The 26603-nt window shown below is 36.5% G+C and overlaps 1 protein-coding gene and 1 long non-coding RNA gene across 2 annotated transcripts; both read right to left on the bottom strand.

Annotated features, from left to right (window-relative positions):
* Positions 1 to 393: 393 nt before the first annotated feature.
* On the bottom strand, positions 394 to 6380 carry LOC126832679 (uncharacterized). The gene is made up of 6 exons (XM_056103269.1): positions 6377 to 6380; positions 5509 to 5636; positions 4786 to 4967; positions 3914 to 4024; positions 2110 to 3439; positions 394 to 1078 (listed from the first exon to the last, which is right to left on the bottom strand). The coding sequence occupies exons 1-6, from the start codon at positions 6378 to 6380 to the stop codon at positions 872 to 874; spliced, it is 1962 nt and encodes a 653-aa protein (XP_055959244.1). The 3' UTR covers positions 394 to 871.
* A 2-nt stretch (positions 6381 to 6382) lies between these two features.
* On the bottom strand, positions 6383 to 14336 carry LOC130014321 (uncharacterized). The gene is made up of 3 exons (XR_008789276.1): positions 14197 to 14336; positions 7493 to 7580; positions 6383 to 6555 (listed from the first exon to the last, which is right to left on the bottom strand). It is a non-coding gene; the product is annotated as an uncharacterized LOC130014321 (long non-coding RNA).
* Between the last annotated feature and the right edge of the window lie 12267 nt (positions 14337 to 26603).

The following is a 26603-nucleotide window of genomic DNA, read 5'->3' as shown; positions in this document are numbered from 1 at the left end:
CATATTGTCTCGGTTTCGACAACAATGGATGTTGCGAATACGATAAAGAGGTGGTCGCGTATACTATTTACCTAAAGACGTCTGTCTCAATCCACCAGTAAAATTACATTCTTGGTAAAGTGAACCAGTCTCCATATTATTATGACCTTGGATACTACATACAGACTATTTTCATTATTGTCAAAGAGCAGACAAAGTAGGCTAGACTGATAAACGGACAAATTGGCTACAAGGCGATGGTCCGGTCCTTACGCCTATCTTTTATCTGTGGTTGCAGCAGTGCAAAGGTATTTGTTTTACAAATAAATGGAAAAAAATTTATTCATTTCTTAAATAAAATATACAATTTACATACATTTTGTTTTGTTTATACAATTAAAAAATATAGTCTACAGTAAAATATTATATAGATATAGACACTAAAGCACTTTTACGAACAAAAGGGCGGCGGTAAGACATGGTCATTGTCATTTTCATTTTCATGCAGGGGAATGGGCTGGGCTGTAACTTCATTGATTTAGACAGATCAACTAATAAAAACTTATTTCTACTCCTCTGATTGTCTCAACACTAATAATCCAGGTTTCTTAACCGATTTTTAAATCTTAAATCCATTAAGGGTGTATTTGACTGACACGAATTCATACATACCTTATTATTTCATATAATGGGGTCAAACTGGAAGCCAATCTCTCATGTTTTACTATTTATACAAAATATGGAGTTGGAGAAGATCTACGTCAAGTATATAAAGAGTTAATTATTGAAAGTAAATGAAGCAATTCATATGGAAACTGATCAATTTAAAACGCCCAACATGACGATGTCCAACTATTTAAAATACTCTCTGAATTTTTAACACAGTAAATCGTCAATCCTGATCGCCATTTCGTCCACTCATCATGACATTAACCACCATTTGAGTTTGTTTTATAGATGTGAATTCGGGTAGTGACGACACCATGTGATGACGCACATGTTCATGACCTTTCACCTGGATCTTACTCTCGGCGAATCGACAATGTTTACGATGCATCCATACACGTCCTCCTGGTCTAGGTTTAATGTGACCATCATCCTATGAAAAGAAACAAATATATATTATTAAAGGTTGCCAAAGCAGTTACACTTTTCAGAACTTTTTATTTAAAATAAATGAATGTTTATTAAAATATGCACAAACTCCGCACCATGTTTAATAACAACGAATCCGATACTAGATTATTTCGATATTTTTGTTTGCTTTCTACAGATTTCCAAATTTGAACCCAGATGTTTCCAATTGGGTAATTAAGAATGGAGGGATATATTTTGTGAATATTGTAATCGAATTTGCAAAGAGACTCTTGATTTTGATAATTAGCAATCAAACTGCCCCAATATTACCACTACTGAGATGATATGTGGGAAAACGGTACGAATATATATCCTCGGTAATGCCCTGGCGTCGATGGAGGGGTATGGGACTATCTGATTCTAAATTAAAAATATTGGTTTCCAGGCAACGAAACATACGCCCACAGCAGCTAAATCGGCCAATGGTCGATAAGGGTTGTGACATATTTACATTTACTCGTTTGTAGGTAATGGGAGCATTTACAGTTTCATACAGATCGAATGATAACGTTAGAGTGTTCACAAGGTTCAACAACGTGAAAGATGGGTGATAACCCTAACAGTTTTATATATGGAATTGCTGAAACTCAATACGCTTCTACCTTTTAATAATCGAATAACTTCAGAGGGTCCACAAGGGTCTACATAGTGAAACAAGGGGCATAACTCTAGAAATAATTATATACGGAAAATGCTGTAAATCAATAGGATTCTACGTTTCACTAATCAAATGATAACTTTAGAGGGTACACAAGGTTCTATACAGTGAAACAATTGCCATAATTCTAGAAATAATTAACGGAAATGGCTGAAATCACATAGGCTTCTTCGAATCCCTAATATAAAGAACATAGGACGCTAATCATAGGGTTTGAGTTGTCGGGTGTTTTCAAATAAAAGCTGCCATTTTCTTTTAGGCAATTAATCAATTATGAAATAATTACATAAAAACTTTGACATTTGGTAAAAGAAAAAAACAATAAAACCACCTACCTGTAGATCCAATTTAAAGCGTTTTAATTTTGGCAGCTTCAGAGACATTTTTGGCTTATCGCCATATCTAATATGAAAAGATCTGATACGTGATTCCAGGTAACTCAGTGTCGTGTCGCTCGTCTCAAAGTCATCAAAACTTTCATCCTGGTCCAAATTGTTGAGGGACGTATACTTGGCTTGTATTTGTTCCTTAACAAACTGTCTAGGAGTCTCCCATTTTGACGTAGGACGAGATTGTGTCTCAGATTTATCTACTCCTGGTGGTTGAAGAAGATTTGTCGATGGCGGAGCTTCTGTTTCGATTGGTTTTTGCATTGTTGTGACAAAAGGTGCTGGCTCGGATTTTGATTCTATATTTTGATTGATTGTCTCGGTTATGTTTTGATTTTGATTTTGAACTTTGGCAACTTCAGTTATGGGCAGTAATCGGGTATCCTTCACATGCGTTGTAGATGTATCCATGATATCCATCTGTTGTGCTGTAGGCGGCATCAAAGAACTCCTCGAGGTATTGACCGCATTGGCCTCTGTAAGATTGTCCGTGGATCGGTATGTCTCCAAAATTAAATCTGGATTTTTAGAATGGCCAGGTTGTTCGTACATAATTAGTTCCGCTTCCGCCATTTCTCTAAGAGACTCGCATATTTCTCGTCTGCTTCTTGGTTTTCGCCTATTTATGGCTCGCCTTGTTTCGCGAACTTTCTCTGCTAGACTTAAGGTCGTTCGACGTCTGACATTTTCACGAATTCGCGCCTTTTCTTCCATTAAATCTTTATAATACAATGCACCGGGGACGTGGGGAAGCACTAAGGGGGCGCGACCCTCTCGAAATCTCTCCAATAAATATTGAAACTGTACATCAGTGGCCGGGAGAGACTTGCTGGCTTTTAAAGGTGGAAGTTTTTTGGCTGATGGCAAAGAGGTTTCAGTGAGTTTGTAATGTAAATATCTTAATAAGGGAATCTGATCCCCGGCTACTAAAGTAAGTCTTGTTTCTAATTTATCAACAACGTGAGCTTTCATTTTGGCTACAGTGCCAAGATTCTTTCTGCCGACCAGTCGATCATAAGTTTTCAAATCCAGCATGAACACCTCTGTATCGGCTGTGCACACCACGGTTTGCATATAAGTCTTTAAATTCATTGACAACTCAGTGTCCCCGATAATTTCGCCATCGCTAAGAGTACACAGACAGATCGACTTTTCCTGCCGCTTTTTTTCAACCGCTCCACACCCCTCCTTTCTCCTAATAGTCACATGGTCTGGTTTAGTAGGAATAACCGCTGGATTTTCATATCTACGCAAAATGGCGTTCTTACGGGATTCTCTGTAAACAAAATTATCAGAAAGTGTAATGCATATAACAGATACGAATCATGAGTAAATACAAACTAATTAACGTATTATCATAACGGCTTTAGTATTCATTTCCTGATGGGGAGAGGGTAACCGGATTATAAAGTACGTCATTGAATCAAGTGGCGCTGTTTTGATCCCACATAAGTGACAAGTTATTGGGTCACCTGTCCAACCGCGTGGGTTTTCTCAAGGTCCTCCACTTTCCTCGAATTTAAAAAAGAAATTGTACCATATATTAGTTCCGAAATGACTCGGTTTGTTTTGAGTGGACCTTAAACCCGATTACTATCTCGCTCGGTGATATTTCGTTTCATTTCGGCACAATGTTCATTTCGTCCGTTTCGGTCGATATTAGTGCTACCCTAAATTTGTTACCACAATTGTTACCACAATATTTCACTGATAATAATCTTCGGTAACACAATATCTATAAGATACTCACCGCAACCATTCAAATTCTATAGAGTACGTGTCAACACCGGCTTCAAACGGCCACAATTGATGATACTGTTGCCTATGGCGACCAGGTTCTACAGTTACGTTTGCCTGTCCTCTACAAATAAAATGAATGAAAGCTTAAATTTCATTTGAATTATACATGAACTTACATCCATGTGATTACTCATAAATCTACCTGTCTACTTATCTAACAAATTAATACAAAATGGCGCCAGATATAATTTAAAGGCATAATCAGCCAATTCAATTTCAAATTTACTGAAATTATAAATCCGAATAAACATCTCCATAAATTGTTTGGTTTTCAAACGGGGGTAGTTGGATTTCTACAATGGAGATCGTCGATTTTGTCACTTCAAGGGGTGGGGGGGAATGATTTCGTCTAAGAATTATGACAGTTATAGGGCATTTCCAAAACTGTGGACAGTTGAATTTCGGCGCTGAGTATGTATTTCAATACCGCATACCCGGGATTGAAAAAAAGTCTTTCTCGGAGGGGAAACTTTTGGAGCTATGTGGCCTAGGATAGCTTTCACACTGAAAACATTTGTGAGATGTCTGGGAACTAATAAACGGGGTTAGAGCGTCTCAACAATGGAGATGGTCGATTTTATCACTTTAAAGGGAGTGGGGGATAATTTCGTCTACAAATTATAAAGGTAACGAGGTCGTTTTGTGGAACATAGTGATGGTGGGCTGTACGTTGGGAGGGGTGGGGGTGGTTGTAAATGTAAGAATGAAAAGAGTGAACGATTGAACAAACATTGAAAACGACGGTACCACACAAATCAGGGCATCAAAGTGTTATTTCATTTGATTACATGTAATGTGGATGACCTTCGATTAATTACTTACTTGACTATAAAGAAAACACCTTTGACTCTATCGCCCTGTTTGACTATTGTGGATTCAAATGGGAAAACTTCTCGCCTTAAACTAAGTTCTAGTAGCCGCTTGAAACGAGGAGACCAGTTGGTAAAATAAGGGTGTGATCGTATAAAAGTCTTCGTCATTTCATATTTACTTTCCTCGTAAGCCTGAAATAATAAGATGAATACACTCGGATGAACAACAGATCTCAAGAAGAGTAAATAAAGAAACCACAAATGACAGGAAAGGAAAGTGAAGGGGGGTTCAGAATGCCAAATCAGGACTCTCACAACAGTTCGGCCGACTTCATACCGGGTTTGTTGAAACGATCGAAATAATCGTTATTGTATGGAGAGTCGTGGTACCTCAGTCAGTAAGGCGCTGCCTCGCAAACTAGGAAGTGTTGGTGCGCTGCCGGCTTTCCCCGACATTTCCGTAATGATTTCCCTCTAGTCAATGGTGAAGGACGGAGGGAATGGCAAGGAACAGAGCTTAGTCGTTTGGGTGGGACGAAAAAACTGGATCCCATGCACTTGTTGGCGTGCACGTAAACGAAAGCTTGACTGTTGGAATACGAAATAAGAAGGTCCAGTCAAAATTTTCCTCGTAGCACACATCATGGCGTATGTCTGCCTTAATCAGTCCAGTTGGTGCAGGGATGTATGACGTTAATCCCCATTTTATTTCATTTCATTATGACATGCTGACCTTCAATGATCTGTTGAATAGTTTTCTACCCACAACAAGAAAATCACAATCTGTATCAACAATAACTGACGCGTTTCTCGTGGAATCTTCGGATATAAGAGCAACTTCTCCAAAACTTTTACCAGATTCTAAATGAATAAATATTTAATTATTTCAAATAATATTATACATATGCCAAGCTGTCTGAGATATTTCTTTTGCGAACTGAAATACAATATAAGCTCTTAAACTACAAAAACGCCTTAGGTTCTATTTACACAGTGTATAAATGAATACAAACGGTTTAATAAATATGTAAATTAAATGACAAAATTTAAAGTTTCGGTTCAAGATGCCGCCATTTTTGAATTATTGTCAGTATTGCTAAAAGGGGTATAAAACTTAAATACGGACTTCAGTTAGCCTGACAAATACTATGGATTTTTGTGTGCTCTGACAAGTAGACTGACAAATGCGACACTCGATCTCTCGACTCGCTGAAACAATTTTATTTTAATAAATTGCATGCGCATAGGGTCTTTAGCAATGGGAGGAAACCGGAGGACCTGGAGAAAACATGAGGTTAGGTGGGCGACTCTACTCATTTCACGTAGACGTGTGGGATCAAAACCAGGTCACCTATCCCTTCTCTAAACCACACCAGCTTACTCATTGACAGATCTTATGATGCAGCGCGCACGCGCTAACCATTCGGCCATCCAACCCCCACTCAAATACAGACCTTATGTCATAAAGTGCACACGTCAGACCACCGGCTACAGCGCATCCACCCCAACCTCTCCAATGTCAACAAGCAATGTAATTCAATATGGAAGCGGGCTTTGGATACATTTCAGTATCATTATATTAGAATATTTAAGATACTTGCCCATTTTTATAATAAATTTCCCGAACACTCTTCTATCAAGATCCCTTCCTAGTCTGACTTCCGGGGAAGAGCCATCTTTACTCGGGGAACGTGGTACGGGCGATGGATACCCTTCATCTTCACCAGTCATGGTGGCATCAATATAAACAGAGACGCCACCTCTTAATATGACATACATACTGTGAAAAAAGAAATAAGATTGTGGCATAGAATGAAAATGTTATCTAGCAGCTGTTATTATGGTGCAGCTGAAAGTCTTATATTTCAGAAATTGGCACAATGGAGTTTTCAAAATTCTGAAGACTGATTGATTTCGTGAACTTCTAATGTTTATTGAAACGATACAGTTACGGTAAGAAATGTATATAGCTCAAATACTGGTAGCACAATTTGTTATCCAAAGAATATGATGGGATTAAACTTAAAGGACAATATTGGTGCCAGTCATTATCACATATGTGATAGAACTGGTTAAACACGTTCCAAATAGTATTTTATCACAGAGATCATTGCTACGATAGATAAGTAATCGATGTTTCAACAATAGGAAGTGACGAACGCAAAAGGAAAACACGAGTTATCCCTTTATATAACTGAATGAAGTGACGGGTGATAACAGATACATGGGCGAATTTCTGCTCACTAATAATTCCTTCCGGACTATATTGCGCCGTTTGCGCCGAGATAATTAGAAGCGTTCTGAGCTAAGGCTCTTCTACCCCCTTCGTTTTAGCCCCCTATTCATACTATATAATGACTGTGTCTCTGTTCTTACTTCTCGGCATCGTCGCAGGATGCAAAGCAATTCTCGACTTTGTATTCAGTGCCATACGCACACAATGAAATTATCGATGTATTTTTAATTGAAGAATTCGCTTCAATATTAGGATCTTTAGCAGAGGGAGGAAAACGGATGGTCCGGGGAAATCCCACGAGGTTGGACAGGCGACCCTAATCCGTGTCACGTACAAGCAGGGAATCGACTCCACGCCCCTTGACCCAATGACAGACCATTCGGCCACCTAATCACCACTTTAAACGTAAAAGACAAATGGCAGAGAAAAGCATTGGATACCGCCATAGAGCTCTGGCAAATTTACGCCATATTTGACTCACCATTCTCCTCGTTCACCTTGACATAGAATAACATCATCATGACTAGCCATCTGATATTCACAGTTCCTGGTAATGTCTTTGAGAACGGCTGAAATACAAATGTACTTACGATAAGAAGTGAATTTATTTTTGGATGTACCTACCAATAATTTGAAATCAGTGCAACAGTTGTGTGGAATACACACACCACCAGAAACTATCCGACAATGTGATTCTGTGTCCGTTTTTAAACCAGAAGTAAAAAACTTTATTTAGTCAATATCATTAACAATCCAAAATGAGTACATTTTCTAGCGCCTTGAGCATGATTCCCTGATAGACTGAATAGATGCGAAATACAAATTAAGATCATTATGATTATTATTTCATAAGCATGAATTCTGAATTACATGAAATAGAAATGCAATGATGTTTAACGTCCTACTTTTCTGCACCGGCCGGGATAACAGAAAACGATACGGGAAACGGAAAATTGATTACATCGGAGGAAAGTTGTAATTGGGGTGGAATATATGGTTGGATTCTGGTATTATGTCTCGTTGACACTTAACGTGAATTATTGTCTATGTTTATGTTTACGTGTGGAATACAGCTGGATACCGGTATTCTCTTAGTCCAATTCCTATTGTATGCTTAGTGTATAATGCCTTCATTAGCTCGGTTAGAGCAGACAAGTAGGATGTGAAACCCCATTTCATTTTCTAAAACACCAATGAATGGGTTTATATAACTTGTGCAAAGAACATAACTTCAAACAACATGTGCCAATAAGCTTTTTCTTGACAAAAGGAGACTTTGATCAAGACATGCATTTTAAATGATTCCGAATGAATTTCTGCAATAAAGTGTTAAATAAAGAACATTTATGAATAGTGGTCATTGTTGTCACGATCAGACTCAGAATAATCAAAACTTGAATATATGCTTAATCTCTTTACATATCTGGGCAACACTGGGATGAAGAATGTTAATATTATTTGTTTGTTGTATTCTCGAATACCCAAATTAATGTATTTTTTACCTTTAATGAAATAACTTTTCCATGACCCTAATGTTAGAACTTAGGCGTATGTCTTAACCCCTATTCAATGCAACATGCACCTAGAGTACTGGGATGGCCATGCGAAGCATATAATATGTTATTGATTGACTTGTGATATTAAAATTTTATGAATGGATATAAGTTTATAATAAGTAACTAAAGTAATAGCATACCTAATATATAAATAGAGTGTGATCTATTGTAAATATATTATATTATATCAATATACAATGAGTTTGTTTAATATAAGTAAACATATATAATAACAAAGAGGTGCGATAAAGCTTTGTGTGGATATTTACGATGGATATATGAAAATGACATCAAATGGTCGACAAGGTATATATATATATATCTTTAAAGGGACGTCAGACCCAAAGAATAACACAGATTCAAAATGGCATTAAATTCAGCAACTTCTTTGAGCGGCATTTAGTAATTGACATACGTAATGAACACAAAAACATAATATGGAATACAATTACTATTTTAATTAAAGCGACGTTTCGTTGAGGGTTCTCGTTTTCAAGCAAATGATGATGAAAATAATATACAGAAGGTTTATATACAAAATGAAATGAAATGAAATGGGGTTTAACGTCCTACTATTCTGCTCCTAAACTGGGCTAATGAAGACGGGCATACGTCATACAGTGTGCTATGAGGGAAATTTTGCCCGGGCAGCGGCGCTACGGCCTATTCTTATATCGAATTCCAACTACCAAGGGATCTTTTACGTGCACGCCAATATGTACACGGGACCTCGGTTTTTCGTCCCATCCGGACGAATAGACAGCTGTCCTTGTCAGGCCCTCCGTCCTGCATCACTGACAAGGGGAAACCGCGCCGGAAAATCTGGATGAACTTTCTCTGCCAATGCAGGGTTTATATACAAAAAACAAGTAATAGCTAATTAAACATTAATCAATAATAAAAAAATATAAACCTTGTGTATATCATTTTCAGTATCATTTGCTTGAAAACGTTGAGAGAACCCTCAACGAAACGTCGCTTTGATTAAAATAGTAATTGTGTTCCATATTATGTTTTTGTGTTCATTAAATTCAACATCGTTAAATGAAGATGGCATCAAATTATCGCCAAGAAAGATATTATTTATCTTTAAAGCGAAGTTAGACCATAAGAAAATTATAAATTCAACGTTGTTTTTTAAATCTCCGTAGATTAAACTAGGGACTGTTTGGTTTAGATCAGTGCAATATTGGACAAAATATTCAATAAAATGAAAAATAATAACACGTATAGCCTTAATTTATAAACCCACGAAACTACTACAACTTCATATATAATGATTAAATACAGGGTTAATCCAAGACACAGCTTGAATAACCTCTTGACCTCACTATAGATTATAGATCGATATCATCGCATTAACTTGGATTAAGTGGATTAATAGACCATAGCAGTGATACGTATCTGTTACCTTTTGTGTGAGGTATTAGGTTACACCTTAAAATGTTATGCGTTGAGTTTATATATCCATCTCCTCTACAATACGGTGTGGCAGTAATTGAAATGAAATGAGGTTTAACGTCCTACGTTTCTGTGCCGACCGGGTTAAAAGAGACGCAATGCAGTGTGCTATCCGGGGACAATTTGTCCAGAAAATCAAGGAAACTTTTACACGTACACGCAAGCAAGGTTCAAAGTTCGAACCTTGATTAGCGAGCCGATGTCATACTTACGTAGACACCGTCACCCGATTAGATTTTATTACATACTTCGAGAAGGTATTTGTTGAGTAATAAAACCTTCTAGTAGTTTATCGAGGGCTGGCCGTCCTTACCGCACGGTACAAATAAAACCTTCTAGTAGTTTATCGAGGTTCGGGTGCTTCCGGAGTCCAAAATGGCCACTTTATATAAATGAGAATTTTGGGGATAACTAACCCGAATCCTAACCCTAACCCTTTTTAAAAGACTGAACTTGGGTCTAATTTAGTTTTTACTTCTCTTAAAAGGGTTAGGGTTAGGGTTCGGGTTAGTATTCCCCTAAATACTCATTTGTATAAAGCGGCCATTTTGGTATGAGTTCTGGCTTGTTCTGGAATTTGTTGCTTCTAGTGGTGATAATATTTGTACCGTGCGGTAAGGACGGCCCTCGATAAACTACTAGAAGGTTTTATTACTCAACAAATACCTTCTCGAAATATGTAATACTTTCTAATCGGGTGACACCGTGGCTCCCAAAAAATATCAATAGAAAGTTATTTAGATATGGTGTTAATACGATTTACCTGGCTTTTGTTATAAATGATCACGATTTACAACTTGTACACAAAAAACTCTAAAGCTACATCAATTAACATTAAACATACATTATGCAAGAGCTAAATCTGCCAATTGCAGCTCTTGTGTTAGGCCTGAAATGTTTTCTAAATTATTAATTAGACATTAATTAACTTATCCAGAAAATAATCTAATCAACTCTCGATGTCATCGCTAGCCTGCGATATTTACTGGATTAGACCCCAGTCTGCTGCTTCTGATTAAATCAAAATTGGATAATCGAGACTATGTATTTTATCGTACCGACTTTAGTAATGATGATCGAGGCCCAACATTCAATCGCTAAATACTCGGTTCAAGGTGGATCAATTTGACTGAAATTTTCAGCAAATCCCCTTTACATTATCTAATTTTTAACTATTATAGTGAAAACTACCATTAATATAATCGCTCGATTCCTACCAATATCTTAAAACGATTTAAAGCAATTTTGGAAATGCTGTCGTTACTTTAAATAAACCGTTCGATTACCAACACAATTACACAATTAAATTTACAGCGTACCGCCTACAATATCGGCCATTTTTACTAAGACATCTCGAACTATGTAATAAATATTGTTACCTGTAGAATTCACTACAGATTAATCTTACAAGCAAAAACACACGATATGCTTTATTTATCGCTCTGTTCAACAATATTTTATTTATTAAAAACCTATACAAGAGGTTAATCAAGCGAGCTCCTAATCCAGTTAATATCAGCACTTGGACCTGTTGACCGGGATTATCTCATTTAATCTTTGAACTTGAATAATTATGAAACCCGACATATCTATTACTCGTGTGTAACAAATCTTTATTTTCTATTATATTTTTTTTTCATTTTAAAAATACAAATACGTTTATCAAGCGTGTACATTTTGATTTCAGCTCACTTATTACGTACAACTTAACGAGTCAAGTTTTATTAAACAAGTATTATGCAACAGGTAAATCTGCCTATTGCATGACTTTCGTTAAGCCTGAAATGTTATATAAACAATTAATTGGATATTTTATCAACATAAAAGGGCCATAATAAACTCTCGATGCCATCTTATCTGTCCGATTTTTATTTGATTTGAATCCGATCTGCTGTTCAACGTCCGTTGATGATTAAACCCAAAAATGGAAAATCGGGACACAGTTAATTATCGTGCTAGCGCTAACAATGACAATCGAGGCTACAAAGATTTTAAAATAAGGCTTCCCGGCTTAGGGTGAAGCAATTTGACTGAAATTTCCAGCATCGTCTAGTTTTTAACTTTTATATTGAGAACTGCCAGCTCATTATCTAATCTTCCATAGTGTATCTTTAAAGATACATTAGTTAAGAGTTTAATAAAGAGTTGGTCATTCTTGCTATAATAATTCAAAAATAGATGATAAAAAAAAGAAAATATTGAAAATTTCATTCAAATTACTTCATTCTCAGCCAAGTTTTATCATTGTTGTATTTTTGACAAGATGTGTGCACAGTAGTAACCAGGGCACTGGTATAATCGGGACTTATCCTCGCTTTCCCATTTTTAAATTAAATTTTTAAATGGCGAACCGTTTTAATCTAGTTAAAATCTCGACTATCCGATGCCATCGAGAGTCGTTTATGGTCTTGTTTTGTTAATAAATGTCTAATTAATAGTATATATAACATTTCAGGCCTAAAGAAAGACCTGCAATAGGCAGATTTAGCTTTTGCATAATGTATGTTTAACTATTGATTAAAATTTATGTATGATTATCAAGGTAGCCGCCCTTATGTCGAGTTAAAGGATCGACAGAGAATTATTATGTAGTCAATATTTGACCCAGACGACCGATCCATTGACTATCCAATCTGAGGACAATCAATACGTTGTAAAATGAAAATGGAATGAAATGGGGTTTAACGTCCTTCTTTTCTGCTCCAACTGGGCTAATGAAGACGGATATACGTCATACCTATCAGCATAATTGTGCACGGGCAGCGGCGCTGTGACCTACTCTTATACCACATTTCAACTGTTAAAGTGCTACTTTACATGCTCGCCAATTTATACACGGGATCTAGCTTTTCCGTTTTATCCGAACGACTGGAAATTGTCCTTGTGTGGCCCCCCGTCCTGCACACCTCTACACAAGTCTTTTAATGCTTATTTATTGAAATATGCATCGAGGTTACAAAATGCATTTTTCATGTTTTTCGCCCTGGTGGTCCACATTAATGGGTGTTGAGTTTCCTGTCTTGTGTTAGGTAACAATAATTCATTATACACGGGACACCGTATTGCATACCATTACATAATTTACAGACGGCCATTATTATGACTATATCTCAATAATGTAAGTCTGATCACGCGCTAAAACTGTTGTATCCAGGGTAGTTGTTCACACTTATGACATTAAGTAAACAATGGTGTATATCGAATTTGGTTTCGTATTTCATTGGTGACAATAATATATTAAAATTTAATGGATGGGGGGTAACTGTTTACACGGAGTTGTATGATAGTGTGAACCTCATTGAAAATAGACGTCCGTTTTTAATACAGTATGATTTAGTCATTTTGTATTTCTAATACAATATTTTATTCAGGTAGCGATGTTTCTGCCTACTCTACTTCAAATATCAACTTCCAATTGAACTTTTATCTCTACTAACAATTTCAACACAGTAGTCCGTTTTTGTCCCATCCATGCAACTAAACATCCTTTCTTTTCAGCCCCTAGTACGCATTCTTCGGCAAGTGATAACCGAGTTTAACTAGGGAGGTATGAGACAATCTAGTGTCTGACGTCATTAAACGTCTGCGCAACTATAATTTAATTAGATTTCATTTGCTTGTTACAAGTGCACAAGTAAAGATAAGCAATTTAAAATAGTTTTAATGTTATCCTGCGATTTAATGCGCCAGCCTATCCAAAAGTTTGTGCTGAAGTAGTGCATTTTATGAACTGGGTTTGTTACTCACTTGGGGGGTTGGATGGCCGAATGGTTAGCATGTGCGTGCTGTATCATAAGGCCTGTCATTGAGTCATCTGGCGTGGTTTCGAATCCCCGGTTGTATGTGACAAGGAGTAGGGTCGCCTGTCCAATCTCGTGGGTTTTCTCCGGATCCTCCGGTTTCCTCCCACTGCTAAAGACCCCTACGCGCAAGCGAATTATTGAAATAAAATTAAAACCTTGTGTTAGTCCCGAAATGACCTAGTTTGTGTCGAGTGGACGTTAAACCCCATTTCTCTCTCTCTCTTTTTGTTACCAACTTAAACAGAGGTGAATACTAATTTTAAAAAAAAAAGATTTTTGTCCTAGGGCCCGTGATTCGAGAGTTCGTCTCAAGTTGGCCGTCTGTACCCCACATGAGAGCTTACGTATAGTAGAGTAGTACTTACCATCTTGCTGATTTTGAAACAAAGGCGTGCGCCTGCGTAGCCATGGTATAATGGCCTCTATTTCCGTATCCGTTCTTCGTTCAGGTGGTTTTGAAATGACGTCAATAACTTGATTGATGAAATGTGCCATTTTTGTTTAGTTTCTATGCTGAAAAAGCAGAAAGGGATTAGGTTAGATTCAAAATTGGCCACACACAATTTCACAGTTTAGAAAAAGATTGTCAAGATTTCTTAAACAAAATAATATGCTATCCGGTATTTTATTATATCTCTCCATAGACGCCATTCTTCCATTTTTAAATTGTAATGGAGTGATAGCTTGCACCTGAATTATTAACTAATAACGTGTAAGTAGATCATTAATGTTTAATAACCTAATCAATGGATATAAAACACTGGTTATTGTTATCCATTGCAGCCATTAAAATTCTTGCAATGAAACGTTTCTTATTACCATAAGGCCAATACGATTTATATCATTGATGCATTGCTACTTACTTGAAATTATTTTTTTAAAAATGGCATCCCTTGTAAACTATCATATTGTGAGAGTTGAATCAATAATAGGACTATCAGTCCAAAATGGTTCCGATCAGTATTTACGAAATTATGATGAATTGAAAATTCCGTGGATCTATGCTGCACCCTATGTAACAAGACGGCCGCCATCTATATTTGTCCGTGAAGTAAATTGATGGGATTGTTTTAAATGCGATTGAGTCCAAGCCGGGAAATTATCTAGCTTTTGTTATCTTGATTAAATGTTAAATAATCAATCCGAGTACATGTGTCAGAAATTTAATATTTTCTTAACAATGCAAATCACGCATTGTTACTTAAAATTATGCAGGTTTGAATTTTATATAACGGAAGAAAGATGGAGAAATAAGGATTAACGTTCATTGATTTCGTGACTAACACTATTATTTCAACATTGCGCTTGCGAGTAGGGGTCTTTAGCAATAGCAGTAAAAGAAACCATAGAACCGGGAGAGAGACCACGGGGTTGGGTAATGGGTAGGAGATCCTACTCATTGTCACGTAACAGGCTTCGGAACGAAACCACGTCAGTTGATTCAATGCCAAAGGCCCCGTGTTCACAAAGCATTCTCAGACTTAAGTTAAGAATTTACTGAACTTTCAATCGCTGTTTCTGAGAAATATCTGTGATCCAGAAACACAAAACTTTGCACATAGTTTCTTATTGATGTATTTGATATATTAAAACAAAAGTTTTATAAAGGGCTATATTTTAGTTAAAATAAAACAAACAAATTTGAGTTAATTCTTAACTTAAGCCTGAGAACTCAGGGCAGGTCTTTTGATGTAGAGAGCACGGTTATACTAATCGGCCAGCCCCCCCCCCCCCTCTTGCAATAAAGCTTTTCTTGATATTACGGTAATGCTAATACTTTTTATATTAAAGATACATTATCGGAGATTCGATAACGAGTTGGCAGTTCTCACTATTATAGTTTAAAACTAGATGATGTAAAGGCAATTTGCTGAAAATGTCATTCAAATTGATCCACTATGAACCGAGAACAAAGCGATTGAATTTCCGCCTAGCATTTATCATCATTACTAAAGTCAGTACGATAAACAGCATGGTCTCGATTATCCAGTTAATCGTTAAATCGTGAAGGAAACTTATGCAGTAAATCGTCTCACAATCCACTAAAGATCGCAGGCTAGCGATGCCATCTATAGTTGATAGTTTAATTAATGTCTAATTAATAATTTAGATAACATTTCAGGCCTAAACAAAGACCTGCAATAGACAGATTTAGCTATTGCATAATGTATGTTTAATAAAGTATATGTTTATGCATGTTTAATAAATATTCATAGAATGGCTACTTGAAACTAATTATCATATGGTTTTAAAAAGTTATCCGGAAAATTTAATCTATATGCAGGTATTAGTTTCTAAAAAATGTTTCCCTGTAGAATCGCTGGAAATCGAAAATACAGTATTGAATATATTCTAGTGGATATAACCCAAAAACAGATTTAAAGCAAATACCAATATTTGTTACTTTCAGTCAAGCGATTAACGGGGATATTAGAACTGGTTTTTGTTCTTTCAAGTTTTGACTATTACGTGTTTTCAAAAATATATTTCCTGCATAATTGACTTTCGTATAATAAGTTTATAAAATGGACAGTAAAATCATAGCATTTAATTAAAATGCCATTTCAAATTTGTAAGCTAATTAAAGAGGTTTGTCACAGAAGACTACTTCTGCGTGATGTTCAACAAATAAACAAGAATAACACTTAACGCGGACACTATTCGAGAAACCAACAATACATTATTTGAACAGTGTGTTCTTCATGTCTTGATGTTAATCGACATGCGATATCAAATAAATAGAGAAAGCTATCAATACTATAGAAAATAGACTTTATAATTAATTATTTTTATCGAGCAATGTTTATTACATGCTGATTGATTGCTTTCGATACTTTATGAATGGCAATATGATTTGACAGAATGTATTGCCTAGTCGGAACTTCAGTTTAATTGCATTTCCATGCTGAGAGAACAAATACAAATTCGCCTTGATAAAAATAAATGGAATAGACTGGGGTTTACAGTTCCACCAATACCATACTTGGGTCGTTTTGGGATTAAAACATCGCTATTTCCATATTTACTGCGAGGAGAATTTTGTCTGAATAACAGTTAGGGGAGGGAACATTGCAAAGTCCAAATGGCTTGAAAAAAGGCAAAATTAGATAACAATTTCAAACATATCACGAAAGGGAATAATTATCAAAAATTCCCCATTTTCAATATTTGAATTTGAAATGTTGTACTTTCCGTCATGACAGCCACTACGATTTGGAACTGTGTGTAAAGTACAAGCTATGGATGGCTGCATTTCTTAGTGTGAAATTGCTTATGACATATGAGTTAGCTCAGTATCAGATATTGGCTCGCTAACGAGAGGATGCCTTGTTAGTGGCGCAGGGGGGTAGGACCTGGCAAAGAACAGCGTCTAGTCAGGGCCGGATTAAGACCAGGGCCCGATAGAAGCCCTAAACACTTAGCAGATCTTGGTGTCCAAATATAGGCTTATATGTCATTCCAAATATAAACAATAATGAACCATAATAAACCATAAAATTAATTTGTATTTTGTCACGTAACAATGCAGGTGGTGCCCCCCTCCCTTCCCCTTCCCGCCCCATGATCCCTAAGCACGTACTTATTTTGCTTAATGGTTATCCAGTCCTGCGTCTCGTTGATCGGACGGTGGCGAAAATCCTAACTCCAATGTAGACGTTGGTTTGCACGTAAAATTGGACATTCCGGAAAACATTTCCCTGTCAGTCTTCATTCACAAGGTTAGAGTAGAAAAGTATTAAACCACATTTCATTTCGCGGATTAAATTTAACTAGACCAAGTGACTCGTGTCATATATTAAATTAAGTTTCAAACATGCATGCAGTGAAGAAGAGTTATGGTAATTTGACACTCCAAAGTTTAAAATGAAAACACAAAACTCACCTATTCACTAGCCTCATGCCGCATTGTCTGATGAACATTTAACTAAAACTATCTCAATTGTATAACTACGGTTTATATGATGATTACACTAGTTTAAATAAATATTATTCATGATATATTAACTAACATATTCGTATCACGACCCCCTTCAAAAGCATTTATTTACTTTTGGCGTAATGCGAGGTGCGTGTTTACACCGAGGTCCGCGTTATAGATTATGGTACTTGAGCATAATGGTAAATAAAAGTGCTATAGTTCTACCATTGATAGTCGGACAGTTATACTAGGCAACGAGAGAATAGAACATTAAGTAGCGGTTATTATTTGACGCCAGTGTTTTTAATATCCAATTTCCTCGTCTGTCATTAATCCTAGCTTATACCATAATAATGATAATCATATCATTTTCGACTTGGTGGTTATGCAAAGCCTGTATGTTAAAGGAAAGTGTCTGTGATTAAAGGTCATTTTGTAATGTACCGATAGCCGTTAGGCTGTAGATACAGGGGGCGGGGGGGGGGGGGGTGACAGTACTTTTATATCTTGGATATGTAATTATTGTTCAAAAGATACTCGGGAATACAGACCACTCTTAAAGTGAAAATAAAATGAAATGAAATGGGGTTTAACGTCCTACTGTTATGCTCCTAACCTGGGCTAATGAAGACGGGCATACGCCATACAGTGTACTATGAGGGAAATTTTGCCCGGGCAGCGGCGCTTCGGCCTACACTTGTATCGAATTCCAGGTCAATTATTGCGAGTAGGTCAATTCGGAACTAATGTATGGTACGATCTTTTTCCACGAGATTGAATAGATGACCCTACTCCTTGTCACGTACATGCCTGGGGTGGTTGACGTATATATAACACATTTGTTGTGTTTTTGTTCTAAAACTTTGTTTAATTCCAGAAAAATGCACGTCAAAGCTAAATTTATGTTTTACAATACCGGTGACAATGTGTAATTAACTACGTTGTTAAATGCCAGAAAGTGATTTATGTTTCATAACCAATTGATCGCATTAGAAATCAGTGCCAAACGATTAGGCGACATCGAAATATCAAAGAACATATAAGCCTACTTGACCTTATGAAAAAACTGGTGATCAAGATAGTTTGGCATATGGTTATATTAAAGATATAATTTCTTAGTCGATTTTCCTTTTCCTTTTTTAAAATCTATATTACTTTGTACAGTTGATCATCATTTGAAATTCACACATACTTCTTATTTGACATGGCTTAATCCTAGCTCAAAAGTGTCTAAAAAAATTGATTATTGAACATATCAAAATAGTTTCCCGACTTGAATTCAATCAGATTAAAATGGTATTACCCAACACATATAGATGAAGCTGACTTGTTAATATCATCTGCAGAGATTGTTGAATGTTGTCAAATTTTATTTTCAATTCATAATATCTTTAAAAATACTGAACTGAACTGAACTGAACAATTTTTGAACTAGTATTCTTTTAAAAGATTGCGCTGAAAGTAAAATCAACAGAACTTCACCGCACATGAGATCGATCATAGTCAAGTACTATTAGGGGCGATACACGTCGAAACTATCAAAATACCGAGCCCAATAATTGTGGTGAACACAACTATACATTTAGTTTTATTAGAAAAATCATGCACATGAGTGGCCGATTTATTATAGTCCTTATATATTTAATCTAGATGTAATCTGCCTTAGGATGATCGATCGATTAAATACCGCCTTACATCTAAATCGTTAACAAAATGAATGTTTAAATGTCTATCAAAGCATATTGTTGTCGCTTTCATAATACATGTAAATATTAGTATTATAAGGAATTGATAATTACATATCAAAATGTTCTTTTGATGAACTGAAATGGGTTTAACTATTCGGTGAGCCGCGGAAGTTCGCTAGACGAGAAAACCTCCAAGGAATGTTCTTGGACAGCATTCAGTGTGCCATAATGGTTCCGTCTTTTGATGAAATATTATTCAAAACGATGCTATTATTTAGCTATTTAATATACACGTCATACGTATGGTGTTGTTTAAGATCAATTAAAGATATTCAGTTAAAGATAAAATGTTTCCAATAATTGAAATGTGACATCGGATGTTCTAATAAGAATAGCTATACACCATCCCATAAACGACATGATTTGAAATTTTTTAAATATACTATTTCAATCCTAAATCGCTACCTGGGCTTCTTATATCTTTGGGATTATCTGGAAACCGAACACAGTAAAATAGTCCCACATAATTATTATAACAAAAGGCTGAAAATGGATCTATTTTGTAATATGCAATTCCTGCAATTAATTCTTGTTTTATATTATTTTATTAAAATTAAGGCAATACAATACCACAAAACCTGTTACATTTAATATCAAAATCAATGGATATAAAACAGTAGTTATTGTAATCCTCACTTTTTATACAATCACAATCAATATCAATCTGGCAATAAATCCTTTTTTATTAAGATAAAGCCAATCAATTTTATATTAAGAAAACATTATTGTTATTAATCAATCGGTTTGTTATCAACAAAAAGTAATCTATAATACAGGCTAAAGATTTACATATTATAAAATATTAGGAAATCGAAAATGCAGCCTCGAACATTATGATTATGATAGAGGGTATATCGATGGATGTTCTTAAATTGCCATTAAATATTTATATCAATGCAAATTATTCTTTATTCTGCACTTGAGAAAATGGTTTAAAATAACATATACTCCATTCTCGATCATCCAAGCTCTAATTTCCTGAAAAGTAATGTTTGTCTCGGGCGTACCAGAGAAAATAAAATAATGCATTTAAAGAAACTATGGAGTGAGATGTGATTTTATAATTGAATGTTTTTAGACTTACCTCAACCAAAAACGTTCATGATTTTTCACCAAATCTAGTTCCAGATGAGATTATTTTAGCTTAGTTTTCTCAGATGTAACCTGGGTTTATTTATTTTATAAACTCTTATGAAGAATCCAAATCCCAGTTAATATTAACACTGAAAATATTCTACGTTGTTCCTGACAGTATGTCATATAACTGGTCTCAAGTTTTGCCCTATGAATTTTCTCACTTATGTCCACCGAGATTAATTAACAAAATACTGTGTATAGGTTGCCGTGGAACTTATTTTTTCAAAGTCACAATACTTCTGATGAAATCAAGTGTTATAAACTTGGTCTTGATCACTTGAGTCATACCAACTTATTCCTTAGCACTGTTGACAACCAGTGTAGCGGACACAAAAGTTAATTAACCGGTTGATCGCGAGTAAAGATTAAGTTATGACATAGAAACGGCTAGCTGTGGTATACGTAATAATTCCCAGTTCCAACCTTTGGTATATTAGCACTGTAATAAATAATGTGTTATATTTAAGATGTAGAAAATAAAATGGATGAGAGTTTAATGTTCTGCACGATGAGGCTAATGAAGACGGGCAAACGCAATGCAGTGTGCTATGAGGTAAATTTTGCCCGGACAGCGGCGTGTCGTTTATTTGTAAATGTTCAGTTACGTACACGGGATTTCGTTTTTTTACCCTATCCGAGCGTCTAGGCACTGTTTTTCACCAGGCCTTCCGTCCTACACCTACGACAAGGGGAAACGAAGATGAAAAATCCCGCGGTACTTTCTCGATCAACACGGCTGAAGGCCTGTCTAGTCCTTCAAACGGTACAAGAGAGAGAGATAGAGAGAGAGAGAGAGAGATAAAGAGAGAGAGAGAGAGGGAGGGACAGATATGAGGTTTAACGTCCACTCGACACAAACTGGGTCATTTCGGGAACAAACATGGTTCAATTTTATTTCAATAATTCGCTTGCGCGTAGGGGTCTTTAGCTGACGGAGGAAACCGGAGGACCCGGAGAAAACCCACGAGGTTGGACAAGCGACCTACTCCTTGTCGCGTACAACCGATTCGAAACCACAGACTCAATGACAGACCTTATGATACAGCGCGCACGTGCTAACCATTTGCCCCCCCCACCCCCACCCCCCCATCCACGCGCTACAATAAACCGACGCGTCTTCATTAGCTCTGTTGGTGCAGAAGAGCAGGATTTTTAACGCCTTTTTGTTTAATTCCATATTTGTTTTAAGAAATGAATTATCAATAAAACAAAATTATTATAGATAGCTTTAAAAATAACATTAATATTACCTTCCGGGTACCTGACATTGATAATCTTCGTTATTTAAGATAATGTATAGAAATATTTAAATGCCGTATAATATTCAGTAGTTTTTGCAAGTACTATTGCCTTCCTGTCTCGTGTTATTAATCCAATATGGCCAATAGTTACCATAAGTCTGTGTATTCTACTATAATATCATATTAAGTTACTAACACGGATCACTGATTTCCACTTATACAATCAATATTCAATATCCACATCCAGTGGTGTATTGCAATAAGATATCGCTTTATGGAATGCCACAGCTGACAAAACAATAAGAAATTAACTGAAATGGGGTTTAACGCACTATCGTTCTACATCGACTGGGCTAATGACGACGGGTGTACGTCATACTGTGTGCGGCCTACTCTTATAATATATAATATATTATATAGAATTCCAACTGTCAAGTGTTCTTTCACGTATACACCAATGTGTTCACTAGACCTCGGTTTTTCGTCTCATCTTAACTACTAGACGCTAACCTAACCAGACAGTCCGTCGTGCACAACTGACAAGGGATAGTCACGCTGGAAAATCTCAGGAAACTTTCCGGGCCAACACCAGGATCCAACTAAGGTCCTCCTGGTTCGTGAGCTACTGCCTTATTTACTGAGCCACGGCGGCTCGAAAAACAATAAGGATCATTTTCTTAAGATGGATTTTTTAAAAATAAAATCAAGGGGTGGGAGAGTCTATTATTGGAAATATTTTAAATGATATCTTAGTCTTCAACAAAAAATACATAAACCGCCTTTAAAAGCACCCGGTATTGAGTAATATAGCACAAAACAAATGTAGGATACATGAACATCTCAAATATTAACGAGAAATAAATAGGTGTAGCCTGTACCATGCACGACTACATACCGATTTATAGTTAATTAAAGCAATATATTGTACTAGACTTCGTTATGCCCAATTTCTTTCGTTTTTTGTTGTTTTTGTTATTGTTTTCAGATTATAAAATATTCATAGTTGATTACAAAATATTCATAGTTGATTACAAAATATTCATAGTTGATTACAAATTATTGATGGTTAATAGATTACAAAATTTTGTTGGTTAATAGATTACAAAATTTTGTTGGTTAATAGATTACAAAATATTGAAAGTTGGTAGATTACAAAACATTGATGGCTACGTACCTTATATTTCAAATCCAAGATCTAAATTCTCGAAAGAAAATGTAAAATAAAAATATTCTAGCCATATTCAGACATTCAATATTTTGACTCACCCCCTGCAATATATGAAATACATCACACATTCCTATAGATCTTTTATAACGTCGAAAGTGGCTAGATATACTTTTGGTGTAGTACGATATCCATACAGTATTGTGCAGCTAGCTATTGTCTAACATACCTCTAGTATAATTTAATGGAGTCGTGTTTGGTTGTTATCCATTCAATGATAATAACATATAACTACCTATTTTGAATATCGAAGTCTCTCATATGTACACATATTCGCAATTAAAATGACTGGCGCGTAACCTTAGTCAGTGAAGATTCCTTTTGTTGCTATCGAGCTTGGCCGTCGGGGTGACTCAGTGAGTAGTACGCTCGCCCGCTAACTTGTATGTCTCGGGTTGGCACCCGGTGCGAGGGGAGAGACTTCCTGGGGATTTTCAAGTACGAATTTGCCTTGTCGGAGGTGCGGGACGGAGGCTTTGGCAAGGACATAGTCTTGTCGTTTGGATTGGACGAAAAACCGAGGTCCTGTAGACAAATTGACGTGCACGTAAAAGATCCTTTGACAGTTCGAAGGAAGAGTAGGCCGAAGCACAAAGGTCTATGGACAGTATATGGCGTATGTCCGTCTTCATTAGCCCCGTCGGTGCAGAACAGTAGGACATTATACCCCGTTCTTTTCATTTGTTACAGAACTTAACCTATGGTGATATTGCAGACAATAGAGGGCGATAAATCAATTATGTAGCTTTGTGTATGAATTCAAACTGTCCGGTGTCAAGAGAAAAGACAATAATTTCTCATTTTATACTCCTACATAGAAAATGAAATGGTGTTGTATATTCTACACTCTACAAATAACAATTATCACCCGATTTTTCTAACATTGATACAATCATGTTGTATGTTTCCCCGGGTTGATGGGGTAGATAATACACGAAATTGAAATTAGTAAACAAACAACTCTTGAATAAAAAATCAGCACAAGATATAATGTTATGGATACGCAACTACTGACTTTAGTTATGTGCTAATACTCTCATTACAAAACAAATGATACACAAATGTGGATGGTAAAGGAGATGCAATAACAATGAAATAATAATGAAAACTCAATAACACACGATACAATTATATGGAATACAAGTTACTTGAAGGGTTCATTTCAGCAACCTTTCGCCGAGTGTTCTCCCGCCTTTATAAAGCAAAACTCAAATTGGCTCAATACCTCTGATTGTTGGGGTGGGAGTGGGGGCGGTCATTTATAACTAAAACTACACATGAAAACCTCATCGATATAATTTAGAAGTGGGGTGGCTCAGTGACTAAAGGCGGTGGCTGACCTTGAAGGTTTCCAGGGAATTTTCCAGCGTAGCTTCCACCTTGTCGGTATATGAAGGACGGGGGCCTGGTAAGGACGGCATTTTGTACTACAGATGGGACTAAGAAATCAAGGTCGTGTGTAAACGTTGCGTCCACGATATATAACACTTAATAAATTGGAATTTGGAAAATAAAGTATGCCGTAACGCAGCTGTCCGGTCAAAACTGTCTTCATTAGACCAATCGGTCCAGAAAACTAGGATGTTAAACCCCATTCCACTTCTAGCAAGGACAGCGCCTTGTCTTGTGGATGGGACGAAAAACCGTGTAAACATTGGCGTGCACGTAGAATGACTCTTGACAATTGGAATTCGAAATAAGAGAAGGCCGTAGCGCCGCTGTCTGGTCAAAATTTCCCTTAGTATACACTGCATGTCTCACGCCCGTCTTCTTTATCTTAGTCGGTGTAGCAAAGTAGGCCGTTACACGCCAATTCATTTCTTTTCATTAATCAAAATAAGAAATCAGACCCACACAAACCAACGCAAAGATGTTTAATTTATTTAATCCAATTGTAATAAACTTGTTTTATTAATTTGTGCCTAATAAGCAAATATAAATCTACATCTACACGCTTCACGAATTTCAAAACAGATGTGTCGGATTTTAAATCAAAGATCAAAGAGATTAAATGGGATAATCCCGGTCAACACGTTCAAGGGCTGATATTAACTGGATTTGAAGTTCGCCTGATTAACCTCTCATATAGGTTTTAAATAAATAAAATATTGTTGAACAGAGCGATAGATCAAGTATATCGTGTTCTTTTTGCTTGTAAGATTAATCTGTAGTGAATTCTACAGGTAACAGTGTTTATTACATAGTTCGAGATGTCTTAGTAAAAATGGTCAATATTGTAGATGGTACACTGTGTAGGCAATCAAGCAGGCAATATTTTGTTATTGCTTGGGTTGTTGGAAAGGTCATTAGATAAAATATATTTTGTAAGATTAATCTCTAGTTAATTGGACAAGTGTCACCTATAAGACTAAGTTTTGACCTTTAATCGATAAAGGCATTTGTTTATGTGTTGTGTGTACAATGATGCGAGGGCTGGCTGAAAAGTTCTGAGTCTGAAAAGGACAGATCAATTGGAACGAAACAAACTTTTGCTACCAACATGTACAATCATTGAATGAACCACAAACATGAGAACTGTAACTCTAGTCTTATCATTGTCTTCGTATCAAACGATCTTGTGACCCTACCCACTGAAATCACAAGAAATGGACAAAACTGGCTATAGGGTAGTCATGAAGTACCTGCAAATGAAAGGACTAACCCCAACACAGATACATGGCGTCATGGTCTCCACTTCAGCGGTTGATGCACCTACTTTTCCAATTTGACCACCCGACATACTGCCAGTGTTGTGGGTATCTCTCATGGGCGAGTTGAGCACAATATTGCTAAGTTAGAAATAGAAAAGGTGTCAGATTCCGGATCTCCCGTGAAAATCTTCGCCGATTTATAGCAATTCCTGGTAAATTTTTGGCCAGATTTGTAACCGAGGATGAGCCCTGTTTTCAAAAATGAAAAAGAACTAAACGGCCGTCAATTCCCTTGCTAATGATGACGTGAATGACTTTGTCAGGGTGACTCAAGACAATGTCTTCCTGACATGCATCCAGGATTTTATTGCAACACCGTTGGCAAAAGTGTGTACACCTCGAAAATGACTAATAAGTAGAGAAATAAATGGAAATCATCGACTTTACACGTACAGGTCTTTCACAGACAGGTTTAGAACTTTTCAGCCAGCCCTGGTCCAATGCGTGCGGTTTAGCCAGAGTAAGGGTCGCCTGTCTAACCTTGTTGGTTTTCTCCCGGTTCCCCAATTTCGTCAAACTGCGGGCAAATTATTCAATAATGTTAGTCTTGGGTGGAATAAAAACCTGGGGGGGGGGGGCTGGGATGACGGAATGGTGTAACGCGTGTCTTTTAGATCACAAGGTCTGTCATTGAGTGGCTTGGTTTCGATGTCCCGCTTGTACGTGCCATGGAGTAGGGTCGCCTGTCAAACTTGTCCATTTCTTCCGGTTTCATCCCACTACTAAAGACTCCTACGCACAAACGAATTATGGAAATAAAATGTAGACATATGTTAGTCCCGAAATGACCT

This window comes from Patella vulgata, chromosome 9 (assembly GCF_932274485.2).
Source record: "Patella vulgata chromosome 9, xgPatVulg1.2, whole genome shotgun sequence".
Taxonomy (NCBI): Eukaryota; Metazoa; Mollusca; class Gastropoda; family Patellidae; genus Patella; species Patella vulgata.
This window is presented reverse-complemented; position numbering and strand designations above follow the sequence as displayed.